Source organism: Barbus barbus, assembly GCF_936440315.1.
Source record: "Barbus barbus genome assembly, chromosome: 43".
NCBI classification, from domain to species: domain Eukaryota; kingdom Metazoa; phylum Chordata; class Actinopteri; order Cypriniformes; family Cyprinidae; genus Barbus; species Barbus barbus.
This window is the reverse complement of record NC_136721.1, coordinates 2,256,078-2,275,966: the sequence shown is the minus strand read 5'-3', so window position 1 is coordinate 2,275,966 and position 19,889 is coordinate 2,256,078. Positions and strand designations below refer to the sequence as shown.

The window sequence follows — 19,889 nt, the reverse complement described above, 5'->3', positions numbered from 1 at the left end:
CCTATTGGCTTTCCTCCACATTTTGAAAAATGTCAAGAGATCTAATGGGACACTTCTAAATGGTACAGTTTTTGCATGTAAAATAAATTCAGTGTGAAAGCTCACATTTGGCATTTTTTTTAAATAGAAATATGTTTTTCTTATCAGTTCTGTACATTAGGGTTTTATGTTACATCTTATGTCGTTTAATTAATGTTTATTGTATTATTTTCGTGTTACTATGATGGTGTTTTCTATGTGTGCATTACACATGCACTTTCTATATATAGTTGTATAGAATATATATTTAAGGTGATTGTAGTTATATTATAAAAGGTAAAAATTTAAATTTAATCTCTAATGCATCATTTTGCTATTGCATTTTACAGTTCTGGCAAGTTGGTGTTTTTTTTCTGCAAATCACACTTTTTTTTTTTTTTTTGACAGTGCAACCAATTAAAACAGCCGTATCTGTCAAGTCATTTTTCCAATAATTATGTAATGACCAAAGCTGCTGCATCACCACAGTGCTTGTATCTGTAAGGGTTTGTCTGCTAAAGAGCAAGATTACTTGAGAATAGAAGCCAAAAAGGAACAACCCAAGATTAAATGAGGTCTACAGGGCAAAATAATAAATAACTGATGATCAAATGGGGAGGAAAAAAAAAAGAAGAAACAAAATGAACTTACTTTATAAGGTTCAGGAAAGAGGGGAGAGTTAGCTGGAAAGGCCTCTCCTCCCTGCTGGATTTCTTGATTTCTCCTTTCCCTTTCTTTCATACGGAGCATATTCCGGTCTTCACGGTTCATGTTGCTAACAACAGAGACACTAAGAGTCACTAAGCAGTGAAGAAGCAGAGAAAAATAGCTTCCTGACACCTTGATCTACACCTGGATCTACCAAGATAAAGTTACACATTTGAACAACAAATAGAAACAAATAGACAGGATTACTGGAGACAATCAGATGTGCTTTCCCTTCAGAAAACAAGCCTGGACTATCTTACAGAATAACAGCAGGACTCGAAAGTTAAAATTCAATCAGACAAAGTTATTGGTGATACTGACTTTAATTCTGTCCATCTTTGTTGTACGCTGCGTGCTTCGGCTAACCCAACATTAGATTACATACACACCATCATTATCTCCCTGTACGTCTGAAGTAGTGACAACATTCGGCCTATATTTAGCAGAATGGAAATTCTGATGAAACCATAGCAAACAGAAACCTTTAAAAAAAAGGTGATTTCAAAAGTTAAGACATTTAAGATTCGCATGAGATGTGCCTTTGGTTAAATGAGGGCTGAGTAATCGATGGTGTCAAGTGAAACTTCCCAAAAAACCTTAGTCTGTAGTTTAGTAATTAGCAAAGACCATGTCCACGTCATTCAAAAAGGCTGATTTTTGCTTTAAAATATTAAGACAAGAAAAAGAGCTCATTTTCTAAAATGTCATTCAAAACCACAACAGGTTGAAAACAACTCTTGTTGAAACATACGTAAATGCTGTACAGAGGCTTGTTAATGAACGTGTAGCTCAAGACTACGTCGATAGATATGCAGGTTTCCACTCATTTCTTAAGTAAAGGTATAGAAAAAGCTGGCATTAGTAGTTATATTTGCTGAAGCCATAACTAGATTTATTTTGCCTACGGTTTCACTACAAAAAAAATGAAGGGAGAACAAATAAAGCAAAAGAGTGAGAAAAAGAAAGGAACGGAGCAAAAATAAAAAAAGACATGTTTCTCTCTCTCTCTCGTCTCTTTCACAAGGAAAGCTTGATTAGATCACCAGCGCTGAGGTTTGGAGATGCGCAGCGTCACGTCGAGGGGGAAGTCAGCGATTCTCAGGGTGGTTTTTAATGTGTTTTTAAGGAGAATCACTTTTGATGCATCAGATCCTGTCAAGGTTTATTTTGTTAAGTTGATAGCCGTGTCGAGAAAGCTCAATGAACGTGCTAATGGGAGAGCATTTGCACGACAAAACCACTCAAATGATCGGTGCGACATGTAGTCGTTTGACAGAGACTCTGCAACAAAATCTAATTAGTCAAAGCATCTCTGGAAAAGCATTAATGAACACCTACACACTGCTTATTAACAGTGCCAGCAGCGGAGTGAACACTAACGGACCTCACGCTGTCATAATGCACTCATCTTCTTATTGTTTTAATCTATATGGCTGTCTAGCTTTACCTGTTTTGTTAGTAAACGTCAGGATTTCAATTAATCAGACATGCATTTTTTTTTTTATCCTTAAAATGAAATTCAGAAAATTTTAATAAAGGATTTGAATAAAATTAAACTGAATTTGGAAAACAATAACACTGATTTCACAGGGATTTAAACTGTTAGGTGCAAGGTTTTCAAAGTGAACATAAGGCACTTTCTTCCCAAATTCGGTTTTATTTTTAGCCGAATTCCATATAGTCTCGGTTCTATTTTAAATGCAAAAAGACACGCCTAATTAATTGAAATCATGGAACTTGCACAATTTAAATGAATGAGTTCACCCAAAATGAACATTCTGTCATGATTTACTCACCCTTGTGTTTTTCTTCCTTCTGTTGAGCACAAAATCATTTTTGAAGAATGCTGATGGTAGCCATTGACTCACACAGTGCAGAAAAATACTATGGAACTCAATGGCTTCCAGCAACTGTTCAGTTACCATGTTCCACAGAAGAAAGGAAGTCATACAGGTTTGGAAAAACAAGAGGGTGAGTGAGCGATGACTACTAAATGATGACTTTATTTACAACTAGATTTAACTACATCTAGAAAAGTATGCGTTTATGAATACAAAAAAAGATGCATAGACTTCAAATTTTAATAAAAAAAAACACTTTTGCCATTTTTTGTAACATTCCACATTGTACTGTAAATTTCCAAGTGCTTTCAGATGGAGCGGCATTTAATGCACAGAGCCGTAGATCACCGACAAGCTACACAATATCACGTTCATAATCGCAGAAATTCGATTAATTTGATTATGAACACTATATTGTGCAGCTTGTCGGTGATCTACGGCTCTGTGTATTAAATGCCGCTCCATCTGAAAGCACTTGGAGATTTACTACTAATCACAGAACCGGCTTTACTGACGAGATGTGCATGATCGCCACATGTGATTGATCGTGCAGCCCTAGTGTAAACTGCATTTTTATGACTGGATTCCACTATAGGGCCCTACATACTTAATCCACTATGAGTGTGGACAGCTTTAACATATGCATGCTACTTGGTGGACCCTTTCAGTTTTTATTTGAGCATTAAGCCACTTGAATATATGCAGCTGTAAAATAAATATTAAAAATGCATTTAAAAAAATATAATAAGGGTGTGTATGCTCACATGAGTGGACTGTGCTGACTTAGTAGCATGCAGACAAGAGAAGTATACTTTGGGCTTGACGGTCATAGTTTTCCACATTACAACCCAGGGGTAGACAATAAGGGAAATTTGCCACTGGTGGCCCTGACGGTTTTAAAAGCACGTCCGGGCCACCGGGCCATTTATATTGTCGACCCCAGCAACCTCTCAAACGACACGCAAGAATCAAGAATCTCCACAACACTGAGTCCAAACCTGGCTTGAAACACGACATCTACAACACGAATAAAATCACTCACATATGCAACTAAATTTCCACAATATGCCACTAAATGTCTATCATTAGCCACTGGCTAACACATTGTTAGATTGCACTGTTGACAACAAGCAGAAGGAGGATCCTTCAGTAGTGGGGGCGGACCTAATGAGCAAAATCTCATTGGCTCACCTATTAATCGACCACGTTTAGGTTTCAGCAAATCAGTTTAGGCGAATGCAGACCATGTGATTAACATTCATTAACCCAGCAGCTCATTAGAGCTTAGCATGTTTCATGTTGTTAGTAGTAGAACTAGCAGTAGTATTAACTTCTCCATATTACTGTTAGTTTATGTTACTAAAACACAGAATGACCAACAATGTCAACAATATGAAAAAGTTCAAAAGAACAGCATTTACTCAAAATATCAATCTTTTCTAACAATCTAAGCCTTTGCTATCACCTTTTATCAACTTAACACATCCCGGCTGAATAAACTAAAATAGAAAAGAAAAAAATAGAAAGAAAAATCATTTACTAACGGCAAACTTCTGAACGGTGGTGTATATGGTTACAAAAGATATTATATTTTAAATAAATAGTCTACTGTTCACTTTGTTTTTATTCAAAGTACCCTGAAAAAAAGTATCTCAGGTTCCAAAAAATATTAAGCAGCAACACTGATGATAAATCAGCATATTAGGATCATGTGGCACTGAAGACTGGAGTAATCATCACAGAAATGAATTATATTTTAAAGTATATTGAAATAGAAAACTGTTTTACATCACAATATGAATTTTTCAGTATTTTTGATTAAATAAATGTAGCCTTGATGAGCAGAATGTATGGCAAACTAACCTGTGGTGGAGAAACAGCATGACATTTAGTCAAAACATCATCTTTTGTGTTCCCTGTAAGAAAGTAAATGAACTTGCATTTTTGGGTGGCCTAACCTTGTAAGAAATGGCAAACGCTAGTTAAATGAACATATGAGATACTGCTGGCGAGGCTCTCCTGCCGTCTGCAGGGCTTTATATTCTATGATGCAAATGTAAAACTGGCCAGGGTGTAGGTTGGTGAACATACAACAGTCAACGTGTATTGCTGAGAAGCTTCTCTCTCTTTTGACTGGAATGATTCAGCTTCTAGAGAGTGGGCAAGAATTACTTTTATGTTTTGATGTAGTCAGAGCATGAAATCCGTGTGGAGGTACTGACATCTTACATTTTCACACGAGTTCCACTGATTTCTACACATTTTTTTTTGCATGTTCATCTAAAACATTGATAACTCTATATTCCAAGGTGCTTCAGACAGTAATATAATCCAGATTATGATCTGTCCGGCCTGTCTAGAATATTCTTTCTTTGGCAAAGCTGCTACAGTGCACTGCTCATTTCTAGACCAACTTAAAAGACAAGATTCAGTTTGGCATTAATGTCTGTGAAATAAAACTAATCAAAAGACATACAAGAAGAACAGTATGCAAAGTGTTGCGAGAAGGCCTAACTTTGCCGTGACTACTACAGGAGTTACTCACTGAGAACATGGCTGGTGCTAGTGCTTACCCTGACTGAGAGGCCATGGCCTCAACCAGTGAACCATTGGAAGAGGATTGAGGGAGAAAATTCCAGACAACTCGATGGTTCTTCCCAGCTACGGCTCCCTCTTGTTTGAGGCACAGCTTCTTGATCAGCAGCTTTCACACTTCAATCGTCGCTGCTGTATTTCCTGGGAGTTGAGATAAATCGGACTCAGGGAGGGGAGGTTACAGTCAGTCTGAGGAACAGACCACTGCGCTGAACAGAGGAGACACCGCTACAACATACAGGTGATGACTACAGCATCAGGATCTGTACCAAAACTACAAATCCTAGTAACATTTGACCATCCAGTGAAACAAAACAAAACTAATAATACACCCAACTAAACAAAATCCTCATCCAAACTCATCCTTCTACATTTGATCAATATTACATACAGATGAAGTTACCTACATAAGTCCTTTTGCTGAGAGCAAACACCCCTCTGTGTGCTGTGGAGAATGGTGCAGTCCACCAGCACCCTTATAAGGACATGTTATTTTATGCCAGTCAGTCACTCCCCTCTGTGATGTAAAGAGTCGCAGCAGCCAATCAGCTGCTGTCTCTCAGTAAACACATGCCCTCCCCCACTTGGGCCTGGGCCAAAATATTTCCTTAAAGGGCCAGATGCAGTTTTTCCTCAGAGTCCAGAGGGAACGCACCTCAATAACATTAGTAAACCCAGGTGGTGATGAGGCTATTAGATTATGGGAATCACCAAAAAATAATTCAGACTAACCACTCTGTGTCCAGCTGCATAAACATAGCCACTATGTCTTTAGTTTGGTTAGCCAAGTCATAATCGGTCTTACTTTGTGACTAGTCTTGACCAGTCTTACAGACTGACTTTTCAGTCTAAGCAGTTTATGCAACTGGCCACCAATGAAAATTAAGCATATCACCCAGCACTAATGCCTAAACTTAACAACTACCTTATTAACTATTAATAAGCAGCAAATTAGGAGTTTGGGGCAAAAGTTGTAGTTAATGGTTTATTAATAGCGAGAATTGGACCTTAAAATAAAGTGTGACCCCAAACGTGTTATTTTGAAAACGGCACTGAGATCAGGTCATCACACACTGAAATGATAGGAATGAATGTTTGTAAAAGAAATTAATTAATTTTACATCATGACGGTTTAATTCTAGGGGGAAAAGATCATGACACTAGAGGAAAAATGTGTGAACAAAAAAAGATACATTACACTAAACCAGGTGGGTCGATGGTAATCAGCCTGTAAATATGCATCTTAAAATAGGCAGGCGAGTGATACTGACACTTTTTAATCAAGTAAAATAAATTGATTAAACCATTTTTAAAAAATATTTAATTTTAAAGGGATAGTTCACCCAAAAATTGTGTCATTAATTACTCATGTCATTCCACACCTGTAAGACCTTCGTTCATCTTCAAAACACAAATTAAGATATTTGGATGAAATCTGAGGGCTCTCAGACCCTCCCATAGACAGCAATGCAACTACAATGTTCCCAGACACAGAAACGAAAGCGGGTGTCCGCACCAGATGCGACAGAATCAATCAAATATCACAGCCAATCAGAAGCGTGCGTGGGCGGGCTCTCTCTGGAAGCGCTCTGCACTCACAACAAAACGGATACATTTATAATCCAATTCATAAATACTAAACCTTTTTAACATAATTAAATGTTCATACTGAGTGAATGATACCATCTTTGTTATGGAATATGCTTGTTGGTTCGCAGTGAGTCACAGTTTTAACGTATATCTTTTATTTATTTTCAAGATCTGAAGTAAACTATCTGTTGTTTTTTTTCAGTATGGCTATAAATGCCATGCAATATGACATTAAAACTCACATTTAACTTTGAATAAAGCACATAATCTGTACCTGAGATTATCACTGACATTAGTTTGTACGTTGTTGTTCTAGCCGCGACGTCGCGTATATAGAGACCGTTTCTAAAATAGAAATTCTGAGTGTCGCCGTCGCGGCTAGTTAGGACAAAAACTCTTATTAACATGGAAAAGATACCTTTTATCGCGTGTTGTGGCGTCGCGTTTAGTTAGGACACGGTGTAATGGTTTGGAACAGCATGAGGGGGGAGTAATTAAATGACAGAATTTTCATTTTTGGGTGAACTATCCCTTTAATTCTTCACCCTGTTTTTGATTCAGTGAAATGAAACACACAGAATGCGTCTTTGCGTATAAAAATGCAAGATGCAGTTCTCAGGAATGTTTTTTTTTTAAAAAGCACTTCCCCATGTTGCCATCAAATAAAACAGTTGCCATGCCAAAAACATTGTGTGAACAGCCCCTTATATGCACATATTAGATTTCATATTTATCCCCTATATCCTCCAGTTCTATATGATTGTCCTTGTGATGTCATTGTGTTAAGAAAGTTTAACTAAAACCTTAACAAGCGACACTGGCTGATGAGTATTTTTGAGACAAGCTTATCGACACTGAACTTTCCTACATGTCACAAATTGACACTAGTCTGATGTCTTAATGGCATTAAAATCATTGAAAATGGTTATATTCACATGGTTTATTAATTTTATACTGCTGGTATATTGGTAACACTTATTCACTATTAACTACGACTTTTCTCAATAAATTCCTAATTTGCTGCTTATTAATAATTAGTAAGGTAGTTGTTAAGTTTAGGTATTGGGTGGGATTAGGGATGTAGAATAAGGCATTAATATGTGCTTAATTACTACTAATAAACGGCTAATATTATAGCCATATGCATGCTAATAAGCAACTAGTTAAGAGACCCTAAAATAAAGTGTTACTGGCATATTTTATACCATTTATCAATGTACAGCTAAAAGTACAGTCACATTTATGGTTGTCCTGTAAATTTCCATAGACAGAATCCATGTGATCTGTAATTTCACGTGAGGGTGTAAGATTTGCCCATGTAATTAGTGAAGTGCTCATTATTACTAATCCATGCTGACCAACAGAATTCTGTTGAGTTGGAAAGTGACTTCATACATTGCTACAATACTGAAAGAGGTAAACGGACTATTTTTGTTTGTCAGTCTGAGCAATGTACAAGATCCCTAATTACTTTAATAAGTCAATTCAAAATGCTTCCAACATCTCCAGTGATGTTAAGAGAACACTTAAGCTTTTAAACTAGGACATCCATGGTTACAAAACATGCAAATAGTTTTAAGGGTATAAACAAATTGTATGTTTTTTCATTTCCTTTGTTAAAATGCAAATATATCCAAGAAGCTAAGAGAACATTTCAGTTGTTGTAATATTCCCTTAGCACTGGAAAATATTCTTCCCTAATTTTATGCAAACTTTTATTATGCCTGAAAGAAGAGCTTGTATCAATTTATAAGTTCAAAGCACAGAAAGACAACATAGCACTTAGGTCAGATTGGACACTAATGTACTACTACAGATAACAAAACATTTTTAAGGCTGACTTTAAGGCAATACTATTTGTATTGCAATAACCTCACACACACACACACACACGGTTGCATCTGTGCAATATTAACTTCTTTAAAGAAGCCCTTTGCACTCAACTGTAAAAAATTAACAATTTTTCAGAAAGTGCCTACTCTTCCATATTTACTCCATTCTACACTGTATTTGTGAATTGGTGTTAAGTGCACAGACGGCACAGGATTTCTTGACTTTCTATGTGACGATATCTCTCAGGATTGTGTGCTCAGGGCGTGTGCCAGAGTCACGCACACTAGCAACCAACCCTGAGCTCGGTGCATGTGCTGATTGTTTTATAGTCGGTGTTTCTGAGCTACTTTGTGGATGGAAAAAAGGGGGAAAACCTGGGGCAAAAAGGGGAGGTGATTTTAACTACATTTTCCAGAGCAAACTCAATCTAATTCTGATAGTAAACCTTATAACATGAAAGAAATCTGGGAAATATGTTGATTAAAATATAAACTGACAATGTTTGCCACGGCAGAATAAAGCATTTTTCTCCAATTATACTGATCAATACAATTTTCCAGTCTGAATTTGATTTAGAGAAAACAAAAACAGCAGACATCCTTCAGTTGTGTTGTCCTCACGCAAGAACCAACACAACACCAGTTTAGTCCATTTCAAGAGCGATGATTCGTTTACACTAATGCTTTGAATCAGCTTGACCAATCCTTCACTGAATGAGAAACTACCCGAGCCAATTCTTGTGTACATAAACATTTACTTAATGTAATTTCACAATGTTTCAAAATTTACGACGCTATAACAAAACATTTTCCTGCCAAACTCTTGTTCTTGCAAAATGGGGGGAAAAACGTCATTGGAAAATGACGGAAACTCGAGAGTGTGTAAACTGTGTAACGTCAGATTGGCTTACAATAATTTTACTGGAGCGATGCGTAATCATATTCAATACAGGCACGTATGCGTTAGCTTGGAGGCTAGCCAAAGCCAGCAAATGTCAATCATGTCATCCACTACAACCCGCCGCTGCGGTCCGCGATCCCATCCGTGCCGTCTATTCCTCTAAACAAAGACGGGATTTCCAGGCTCTTTTTGAAATGGTCTCCTTGCTTGTAGTTACCTCTCTGCGCGCCTGTGACTTCAGTTGCTGCCGAGCGCATTTTTTTTCCCAAGTGCAGAATCGCCTCTAGTCCCGTGTTTGTCAGACCATGTTAAATTCACTGAACAAATGCGTACGGTCTGAGTAAGTGAAACGAGCATCGTTTTGTTTTTAGACCATATAGCCAACTTTAAAAGCCGTTTTAATGCTATTCCTTGATAAACTCTCCTATTTTCCTACTCTATCTACAATCTCAATTAGGAGTGTCAATGGTCCATTTCAGAGATATAAGTGCATTACCACCACCTAAGTCTGCGATCCGCCGTAGAGCAAGAAGACGCGTCACGCGCCGGCTGTTGTGAACGTGCTCAGGACAGCTGAACCGTGCGGCGGATCAGAGGTAAAAAACAATATAAATGCAGTTCAGTTTCTTGCACTGACTGATCATTGCGTGTCTTTAGACCTCAACATATCGCCACGAGCCGCAGGGTTTAATTTGATTTTGTCGGTGTATGTTTTTTTTTTCTCTCAAAGCCGTGAGTCCCATTGACTGCCATTATATGCCTGACAGACTGCAATGGTTGAGTTAAAAATCTTCGTTTGTGTTCTACTGAAGAAACAAAGTCACCTACATCTTGGATTCCCTGGGGGTAAACAGATAAACATCAAATTCAAATTTTTGGGTGAACTATCCCTTTAAGTTAACAGAATCAAGAGTAAAGTACAAAAACTAAGTTTGCTATGAGCTTAAACAGTATGTTTTCAAGTAGAATGACCTCGTGTTAAAAGATCAAAGCATTTTGATTTCTCAATGCTTGACCTCTATAACTGTAACTCAATCATCTGTAAAACTTTCCATATTATATGCACAGGAAACTTGCAGGCTTCAGGCCGAGCAACAAGAATGGTCAATTGTATGTTGAAAAACAGGTTTTTACTCCTTTTACAGACTGGGAATTTACTGCAGTAAATGAATGCTTCCAGCTTTTCTGACCTCAACCAGGGCTGCTCAAGCCGCAAACAACAAACTAAAGTTGCTCTCAAAAAAATAAAAACTCGTAGCACGGCCTGCTGGATCCCTGCACGCTGCAGAAGCTTTATAAACTGACAGAGACAAAACTTTCCGAAGTGTAAGCCACATTCTTTCTAGTCATAAACACAGACGGAGGAAATGGTCAAGCCACGCAGCATAACTGAAACAGGAAACCCTGCAGAGAGTCAAGAGCCATAACGGTATTTATACACGTGCTGCGCGGAGCTCAACAATACACCTTTTGTCACTGGCTTATCCATGAACATGGTGGGCTGTTCAGTGCACACGTCTTCTGATGAAGGTGTGTGTGTGTTTAGTTTGGTTACATAAGCAGCACAAGGTCTGTCCCAGCTCATGATTTGCATCTGTGCCGGGAGCATGCAGACCTGCACGAGTTAGCTGGAAAATTACGCAACATGCCAGATAATGTTTGCATAAACCTCTATTACTTCTGAAAGTGGAATCCAGTGGATATTTCTCATTTTTAATGATGGTTTGTGTAAAAATGTGCTAACGCTTGACAGTTTGGTCAAACAATGAATCAAGAAAAAGATGCTAAAAGCCATGGAGGATTTTAATACAATATAAAGGCGACAGGTTTTCAGCAGCACTGGTCCCGGAAGAATTTTTTTCCCCACATAGATTTAAAAAAAAAAAAAAAAAATCTTTGTTAAAGAGTTATAAGCCATGAATCAGGAGAATCACAAACTTTTATCTGGAGCCAAAAAAGTTAAATAAATTAACAAAAAGGTTTGAGAGTGTGTACTTAGCTTCAGTGAGAGAAAGAACTACAACCCCAAATTAAGAATGACAGATGGAGTATAACACTTCATTTAGAGATGATGATTATGTATATAGAAGCAAGTTTTAAATTATATATTTTTTTGCAAAAATGCATTATATATAAAATGCATTTTTTATAAGTGTCTTATGCTCATCAAGGCTTTATTTAAAATAACATCATCTATCCTAATATTTTTATCATCATTGCTCCAGTCTTCAGTGTCACATGATCCTTCAGAAATCATCCTAATATACTGATTTATCATCAATGTTGGAAACAATTGTGCTGCTTATATCTTTGGAACCTTGTTTTTTTTTTTTTTTTTCAGGATTCTTTAAAAAAATATTCTACCCTACGGTTCAAAAGTTTAGTGTCAGTACATTTTTTTCTTTCCTTTTTTTGAAAGAAATCAATATTTTTATTCAGCAAAGATGTGTTGAACTGATAAAAAATTGAATTGTATTGTTAGAAAAGATTTCTATTTTGAATAAATGCTATTCTTTTTCATTTATTATTCATTAAAGAATCCGAAAAAAAGTATTAAGCAGCACAACTGTTTCCAACACTGAAACAGAATCATGGGTAATGTAGTTCTGAACCAGGAATTCCACTGATAAACATGATTTTTGAAATTATGCAGACAAATAGCCTAGACAAAAGCATATAGTACTGATTAACAACTTCATAGCTCACAGTAGGTCTAAAGCTTTTTTAAGTTAATGTTAAAATCCTTTACCCTACAGAAAAAAACTTTTACTTCTGGAACCTGACTGTCGGACTCTATGGAAGGTGAGGTTGAACCATTGCATTGTGGGATACGGTACATTCTGTTCTCTTTACTAAAACAATAGGTCTTTACTGTTATAACTCACACAGCCTAGCAGCCACTATCAACATGAACATTTATTTGCACCCAATTTAAACATGCTTTCTCAAAATACCATGCAGCACTGAAGTGGTGCTCTTCTCTACATCCAGAAAAGCAAGATGCTGATGCACTCTCGCATTGCCCTTCGGACTGAGAATACACAATCACTAAACAAACACCCTATGAAGTCCACTTTGCAGGGCAGCAGAGGAAACTGGAACGCACCACAAATGCAAAAGATTATCAGAGTATTCAGTGCATAAAGAGAATTTGCATACTACACAGAGCATGCCTACTTTATACCACAGTATGCAGTAGTGCACAGCTCCAAAAGCAGCCTTGTTCCTGCTCTAGCTAATGACTTTAAAATGGCCTCCAAACATGGATAATGCAATAGATTTGCCCTTAAAAGTACATGGAGTACGCACTAAAGCTAGTATATCAAAAAACACACTCAAAGAATGAATAAGAACACTGACAACCAAGAATTACTCAAACATATCACACCTAAACAACTCATTTTATCTTAAAAGGTTAATCCCAAATAAAATGACTAACTATAGCCAAGTATTCCCAATAGCACCTACTCTGAACCGAATTGAGGTGGTGTTTTGACCGTGTTTACATTTAGATCTGACGCCAAAGCACTTCAGCGGAACGTCAAATAGTTACGTCATGACGTCCGTCGTTTAAAGCACTAACGTCACAGTCAAAAAATGTCACAAGATACACTTCTGGAGTCAAACGTTCACCGAATATAACAATAATAATAATATAAACAGTAGAGCTACTGAACCGGTCAACGAGCTGTGTTTACTTGACTCTCCCATTAGCATTTAACCATGTGGTAAAACTCCGCGAATTGAATTGAGATGAGGTAAAAGCCCATTTCTAGTAATAAACGTGCTAAAAACGGCTAGACATAACGTTAGGGAAACGTGTAATGATACACTTGCGATCACAAAAAATTATAGTAAATAAATAAAATGATGTTTCTAGGAATGCTTTGTCTAGATGTGTTCAGGATTGGACATGTTGGCTAAACACTTTAACACACACACTCACACTCTCTCTCTCTCTCTCTCACTCACACACACACACACACACACACACACACACACACGTAGAAAGCGGAACAACGCTAGCTCTGCTTCGTTAACAGCTTGTTATAATTGATCTCCTGAATAAAGGATCAAATGCTACTACGTGTGTAAGCGTGGGTCTCTTCAATTATGTAATCGCCCGATTTATGGCCCACTTACCTCTTGGCTTCTTTAGGCCCGAAGCATTCTAGCTATGAAAGCCTTTCCCTTTGTCTCTGTCCGCTTCCACACTGATCTGCTGTCGCGTCCCAATAAATGTGTCACCCACCAACAAGAAACACGAAAATGCTCTACAAGACACAGCTCGTCTCAGTGAGCCACACCGCCGAGGGTCGTCTGCTCGTCATGGTTGTGTCGGACACATGTTTCCAGCAGATCACGATCATTCTCAGGAGATCATCGCGTTTCTGGATGATTTCGGCTTCATAAACTAACCTGGTCACGTGACGAGAGCGTCCTCTCAGAGAAGGGCTGCGGCTCAAATCTAGAGTGCACACTACCTAGACAGCACACTACCTAGACAGCATTTGTGACCGCTCTCAGATTATTATTACGATTTCAGTTTCTATGTGTCTAAATACCTATGAAAAGGCGTTTACTTTTAATTCTTGCTCATTGCTACTCAAAAAGTGAACGTTTTTATATAATTTTATAAATCAGATTTTTTTATTTATACAGATAATAATCTAAAAAATAAACCGTTGGACTACGGTATAAACATGATGTATATTCTGTTTTTTTTAGGGCTGTCAAATCGATAAATCGCAATTAATCACATCCAAAATAAGTTTTTGCTTACATTGTGTGTGTATTGTCTAGATTTATATGTATAAATACACACACATACATGTATTAAAAATATATTTAAATGTGTATGTATATATAAGCCTATATATATGTATATGTGACCCTGGACCACAAAAAACAGTCATAAGGGTCAATTTTTCAAAATTGAGATGAATAAATAATCTTTCCATGGTTTGTTAGGATCAGACAATATTTGTCTGAGATACAACTATTTGAAAATCTGGAATCTGAGGGTGCAAAAAAATCTAAATATTGAGAAAATCACCTTTAAAGTTGTTCAAATGAAGTTCTTAGCAATGCATATTACTAATCAAAAATGAAATTTTGATATATTTACAGCAGGACATTTACAAAATATCTTCATGGAACATGATCTTTACTTAATATCGTAATGATTTTTGGCATAAGAGAAAAATCAATAATTTTGACCCATACGTTGTATTTTTGGCTGTTGCGACTTAAGACTGGTTTTGTGCTCCAGGGTCACATATAAATATATATATATATTATATAAATTTATATTATGTCCATTACTTAAATATATACACGTACGAGAGTATTTATACATACACGTATAAATACACACAGCACACACACATATATCATGCATACAAAAACTTATTTTGGATTTGACAGCCCTAATTTTAATACAAATAATTATTTTGCCATTATATTTGTGTAGTACACTAATTATTAGTAAATGTGTTTTTATCAAGCGGTGTCTGCAGTGCTGTGAGTCCAGAGTATTCTGATCATCCAATGTTTTTTATTAAGGTGTGTATTTTAAACATTTTGTGATTTTTTTAACGAGACATGCTGCATTTTCAAGAGATTATTTAATATTGCTAATTTCACATTTACATATCCCATAAAAGGTACATTTCTTTCTGTAAGAAATCTGTTTATTTCACAAGACCATCTTAAAATGAAGACCATGTTAAAACTCCTCAGCCTCTACGTCTGCCGCAATTCCTACTTAATGGTCATTCTTTAAAACAAAATGCATTTATGGTCAAAAAGATGCAAAAGAAACCAACTGAATGAATGAATAAATCACTGCAGTATTTTAAATGCTCGAGACACCTCTACGCTCCGTCAAGGGGAGAAAACAAAGTTGTAAATAAGCAAATGCAACAGTGGATGTATTTGATTTTCACATTCTACAAAAAATGATGACAATATACATACATATCTGTCAATTTCTTTACATACATGACTTCCCACCCTACTCTCACATGTTCAATAGCAGAGTGTTGTCAGTACTGCCAATGATGTATATGACACAAATTCTGTATTTGACTCTATTTGATTAATTGGACCCTCATTTCTTCTTTTTTCTCTTCTTTGGAGGGCCTTGATCAGAACTGCTTGAGGAATCGGAATCAGAACTGGAGGAAGACGAGGAGGAGGAGGAAGAAGGGCTGGAACTGTCATCGCTGTCACTGCTACTGTCTTCAGACGAGGATGAGGAGCCCGAGGAATCGCTGCTGTCCGAGGAAGAGTCATTGGAAGAGCTGGACGAATCACCACTACTGCTGCTGCTGCTGGAACTGGAGGAGGACCTAAAAGAAAACAGCATGTGCTATAAGTGCTACTTTACACCACATCGGCCCAAATCTGTGTTTAGTCCTCACAAGTGGCACAGATCAGTTGAAAGTGTGAGCAAAAACAATGAAATCTCACATTTTCCACTTCTGGTCTAAACCACTTTCATGTGGAAATATATCCGATACATAACTGTTTTGCAGGCCAGAGATGTAACGGAAAAGTGCTATTAATTATGAATAATGCCGTCAAACGATTAATCGCATCCAAAATAATAGTTTTTTGTTTATTTAATATATATATGTGTGTGTGTGTGTGTGTGTGTGTGTGTATTTGTGTGTATGTAATTATTATGTACATATAAATATATTTAAAATATAAACATTTTTCTTAAATATTTACATGCACGTGTGTATTTATATATATACACATAAATATACATAGTACACGCACATATTATGTAAACAAAAACATTTATTTTGTATGCGATTAATCTTTTGACAGCACTAATTGTTAATAAACACTGTTTGAATGATATGTCATTATTATAGTACAAGTAATCAATTATAACAACTGATAAAAACCCAAAAGAACAATCAGAAATGAAACCCAACTATAACATTAGTTCAAATTAGTACACTGCATTTGTAATTATACGTCTGAAGCATAGGGCTCAAACTGCAAAATCATTTCATCATAAATATAAAGATGAGTATGATCAAAGAATCTGACTCATTTATTGTTTTGGACATAAATATACTAATATACATTTTATAGTTGCTCAAAACACTATTAAAACCATACAAGAGCAATTAAATTAAGTTCATACCAGACCTAGCATGCAGCAAAAACTTAGTTTATTGGTTCCCTCATAGTAGTTATATAGATATAACATTTGTAAAAGTGCATATCATGCATCAATCATGCATTAATCATAACAGGTTTATACAGATAACACTGGCGTTCCCAAAAAGACAGTGACTCACCTTTTTTTCTTTGTTTTTTTCTCACTGCGTGGTATTACTCCAGCACTAAAAAGTGTCAAGAAAGTACAGTTGAAATATGACTGAGGCTTTCAGTTTTTAACATGACTAATTACACAACGCCCTGCATCGTATTATTTGCTGAATCAAATCCAATACTAGTTTCCTACTCATTTGGGGTGCTGATTTCAAAAATAGTGCATGTTTTCCTCAAGCATGTCACACTTTGTCACAAACTATGATGCATTTTGTATTGTCTTGAGCTGTCCTTTAATCGGCAGAAAAACATCACAAAGACATGATTCCGGTCTGAATCTGGGCCTATAGGTTTAATTCTCAGCCCATCGGCACACATCTGAATCAATACTTTATGCCTAATCCTGATTTCAAGGCCAGAAATCACAGCCAGTGACAGAAGATAATGCAAACATACAAGCCAGATGTTTTCTGATATATCCAGATGGAAAAAGCTTATTTATTTATAAACTTTGTTAAATGTATAAACTTAACTATTTATAAAGTTCATTAATTGGAGCATATATATTATATATATTAATGACAAATTTACTTTATTTTGACAAGATTTCCATATATAGGAATGTGGATTTCAAAAATAATTTATTTTGTGAAAACTTTTGCGATGGAAAGCATGTATTAATATATTAGAGCTCAACATCGTCAAATTAGGTCATATTAGGCCTGTTTTGCAAATCAGCATGAAAGAAATTTAAAATGCAGGGCTGGGTAGGAATTATTAAAAAACAAACAGAACTAGTAATAAACTTGTCTATATTGATTGTGGTTGTCCATTCTATCCACCCTTTTCCTAACGAGGCTACGGTGTTTTAAATTATGGGAGGCACTTCCGGTTTGGGAACAAAGCATTTCAGATCATAAGATTGAAAAGAATCCTTATCCATCATTCTGACTGAATGGGGTGTAAATTTTCATTGATTTTCTATTTTCAGAAGTCAGGAGAATAACGTTACATTTGTTATATAATTAATGTGATGTCATATAACAACGATATCTATAGAATAGCTCTTTTCAGCCCGCTGCATTATTTTCCTCCAGATTATTTTCATGGTTCCTTTGTATTCCGCTGAAAGCAAATGAATAAAAAAAACAACATATGTATAGTATAGTGATGGTATATTATACTGTGCATTTGTGGTCTGCTCTCTTGATTTAATTTACGATATAAACCATGAACAATTCCCTGGAATGCACTAAGAATCTTTCATTTTTCTCCCCAAATCCTCACGTCTCCTTCCATGTTTGTTTTCAAACGGATGCAGTAAATTGTAACTGCTACGAAATATAGACATACAGTCCTATAATGATGTTCCATAATTTAGCTGGAATCTTGAAAGTAATTTATTAATTATTTTTTAATGTCTGTATAGGCTTTTTATTAAGTTTTGGTTTTATTTAATTTGAGTTATTTTAGTACTTCAAACTACATGGAAATGAAAGAATATTGAATTTATAAATGTATATGTGTGTATATACAGTGCCCTCCATAAGTATTGGAACAGTAAAGACAAAATTGCTCTGTTGGCTGTGGAGTCAAGACATTTGCAAATATGATTAAAAGATGAATATGAGACAAAACAACTCATTTTTGGCTATTGCTACAGATATACCCCAGCAACTTAAGACTGCTTTTGTGCTCCAGGGACACATATGTATGTATGTGTGTGTGTTTTTTGGTGTTTGGCTTAGTGTTCATTTCATTTAAATTTTAAGTTTTGAAATGTTGTTGTATGCATTGTCATTTTTATTTAAATGTGTATATACAGTATTTATAAAGTTTTAGCTTTTGGATCTGTTTTAATACTACAGTTGATTGCTTCTGTTAAGTCGCTTTGGATAAAAGTGCCTGCTAAATGACTTCTGCATTCTGCACTTTCGCCTTTATTTAATTCGTTATTTGACAAAGGGACAATAAACAGTCAAAACCTGCCCCAGAATAAGATACAGAGCTCAATCTCATCTGCTGTCCCTGGTCAGGAGAGTACCAGAACAAATGATATAACACAAATATCAGTACAATACCCCCCTCCCCTCCTTTAGATGTAGCTGTCCGTCATTAAAACACAACAAAAACGATACTATTAGAACTACACGAGATTACATAACTTGACATATTGGTAATATATAAGCGAATTATCATCGAAGGGTCTTGATTTATAAATTAGCGACTCGTACATTCAATCTTGTGTGTGAAAGTGTTGTGTTTCTTACCCCAAATCTTCTGAAGGATTGTTCTCCTTGTCTTTTAGTCTCTTTTTCAACTCCGCTGTCCTGGAAGGTCTATAAAGATACTTTCTTTTCCCAGTGCACTCATAGGACCAGTGTCCATGTTCCAGACATCTCTGACAGCGAACATGTTGTTTGTTTGCCTCCCTGCGAGAATAATGAGAATCCACACAATACTGAAGAAGATAAACACAACAGATAGCGAGAGTTCCGCTGGTGAAGACTCGAACTAGACCTGAAACTTCATATTACAACGACACAAACTCCAGTAGATCATGAACACAACGAATACATTATAAATGTGATGTAAAACTCGTATATTGTGTAAAATAACTCACGCTTGTCTTCGAGCGATCAATCGATGCATGGGAGTCGCCATTTTGAAAGCGATCGCGCGAGTCTGACTTCCGGTTTAATTCCGAGCCTGGAAGCATAAAGCGTGCCATCTAAAGCTTCGGAGAGTCTTCATATTTCTGTTTTTATTCCGTTTAATTAGTCTATCTGCCAACACTATCTCTTTGGTCTGTTAACATGTATTACATGTGGTAAGCCTCGGCATCTATAAAGTTACACAAACGCGTCTTTTTCACTATAGCTGTGGTTTTATACACAGAAATGTGTTATTATTTCATAATTATAGTCGAACAATGTCATTATCATCTGCAAATTATAATTTTTTGTTAATATTTTAAAATATATATTTATATTTTCTGTTTAGAATTTTTATTGTGTTTTGTCATTTGTCATAGTCTTTATTTAGCTTTAGTTATTTTAAAATATTTTAAACTGTTTTCAGAAATAATAGCTGAAATAAAGTACGTTT

General features: G+C 36.1%; 2 protein-coding genes across 6 annotated transcripts in view; both read right to left on the bottom strand.

The window, feature by feature from the left end:
- The window catches only part of LOC306862659 (AF4/FMR2 family member 4-like), a 39,297-nt gene extending 25,387 nt beyond the window's left edge, over nucleotides 1-13,910 (bottom strand). For 2 of the 5 annotated variants that reach the window (XM_079405578.1, XM_079405580.1), the window contains exons 1-3: nucleotides 5,141-5,312; nucleotides 4,431-4,483; nucleotides 670-793 (exon numbers count right to left, since the gene is read on the bottom strand). In XM_079405578.1, the coding sequence (XP_079261704.1) occupies nucleotides 670-793; nucleotides 4,431-4,450 (144 nt within the window). In that variant the 5' untranslated portion in view covers nucleotides 4,451-4,483; nucleotides 5,141-5,312. Of the gene's footprint in view, nucleotides 1-669; nucleotides 794-4,430; nucleotides 4,484-5,140; nucleotides 5,313-13,628 lie in introns of those variants that run through there. The other 3 variants (XM_079405581.1, XM_079405579.1, XM_079405582.1) reach the window with 3 other exon arrangements.
- A 991-nt stretch (nucleotides 13,911-14,901) lies between these two features.
- On the bottom strand, nucleotides 14,902-19,462 carry LOC306862355 (uncharacterized protein). Its single transcript, XM_079405119.1, has 4 exons — nucleotides 19,405-19,462; nucleotides 19,052-19,213; nucleotides 16,808-16,852; nucleotides 14,902-15,838 (listed from the first exon to the last, which is right to left on the bottom strand). The coding sequence occupies exons 1-4, from the start codon at nucleotides 19,443-19,445 to the stop codon at nucleotides 15,598-15,600; spliced, it is 489 nt and encodes a 162-aa protein (XP_079261245.1). The 5' UTR covers nucleotides 19,446-19,462; the 3' UTR covers nucleotides 14,902-15,597.
- Between the last annotated feature and the right edge of the window lie 427 nt (nucleotides 19,463-19,889).

Coding starts and splice junctions, on each gene's coding strand:
- LOC306862355 (XM_079405119.1), bottom strand. CDS start 19,445: ATGGCGACTCCCATGCATCGATTGATCGCTCGAAGACAAGC. Junction 19,214..19,404: donor TTGATCGCTCGAAGACAAGC/GTGAGTTATTTT, acceptor TTATTCTCGCAG/GGAGGCAAACAAACAACATG. Junction 15,839..16,807: donor AAAAAAACAAAGAAAAAAAG/GTGAGTCACTGT, acceptor GTTTTCTTTTAG/GTCCTCCTCCAGTTCCAGCA.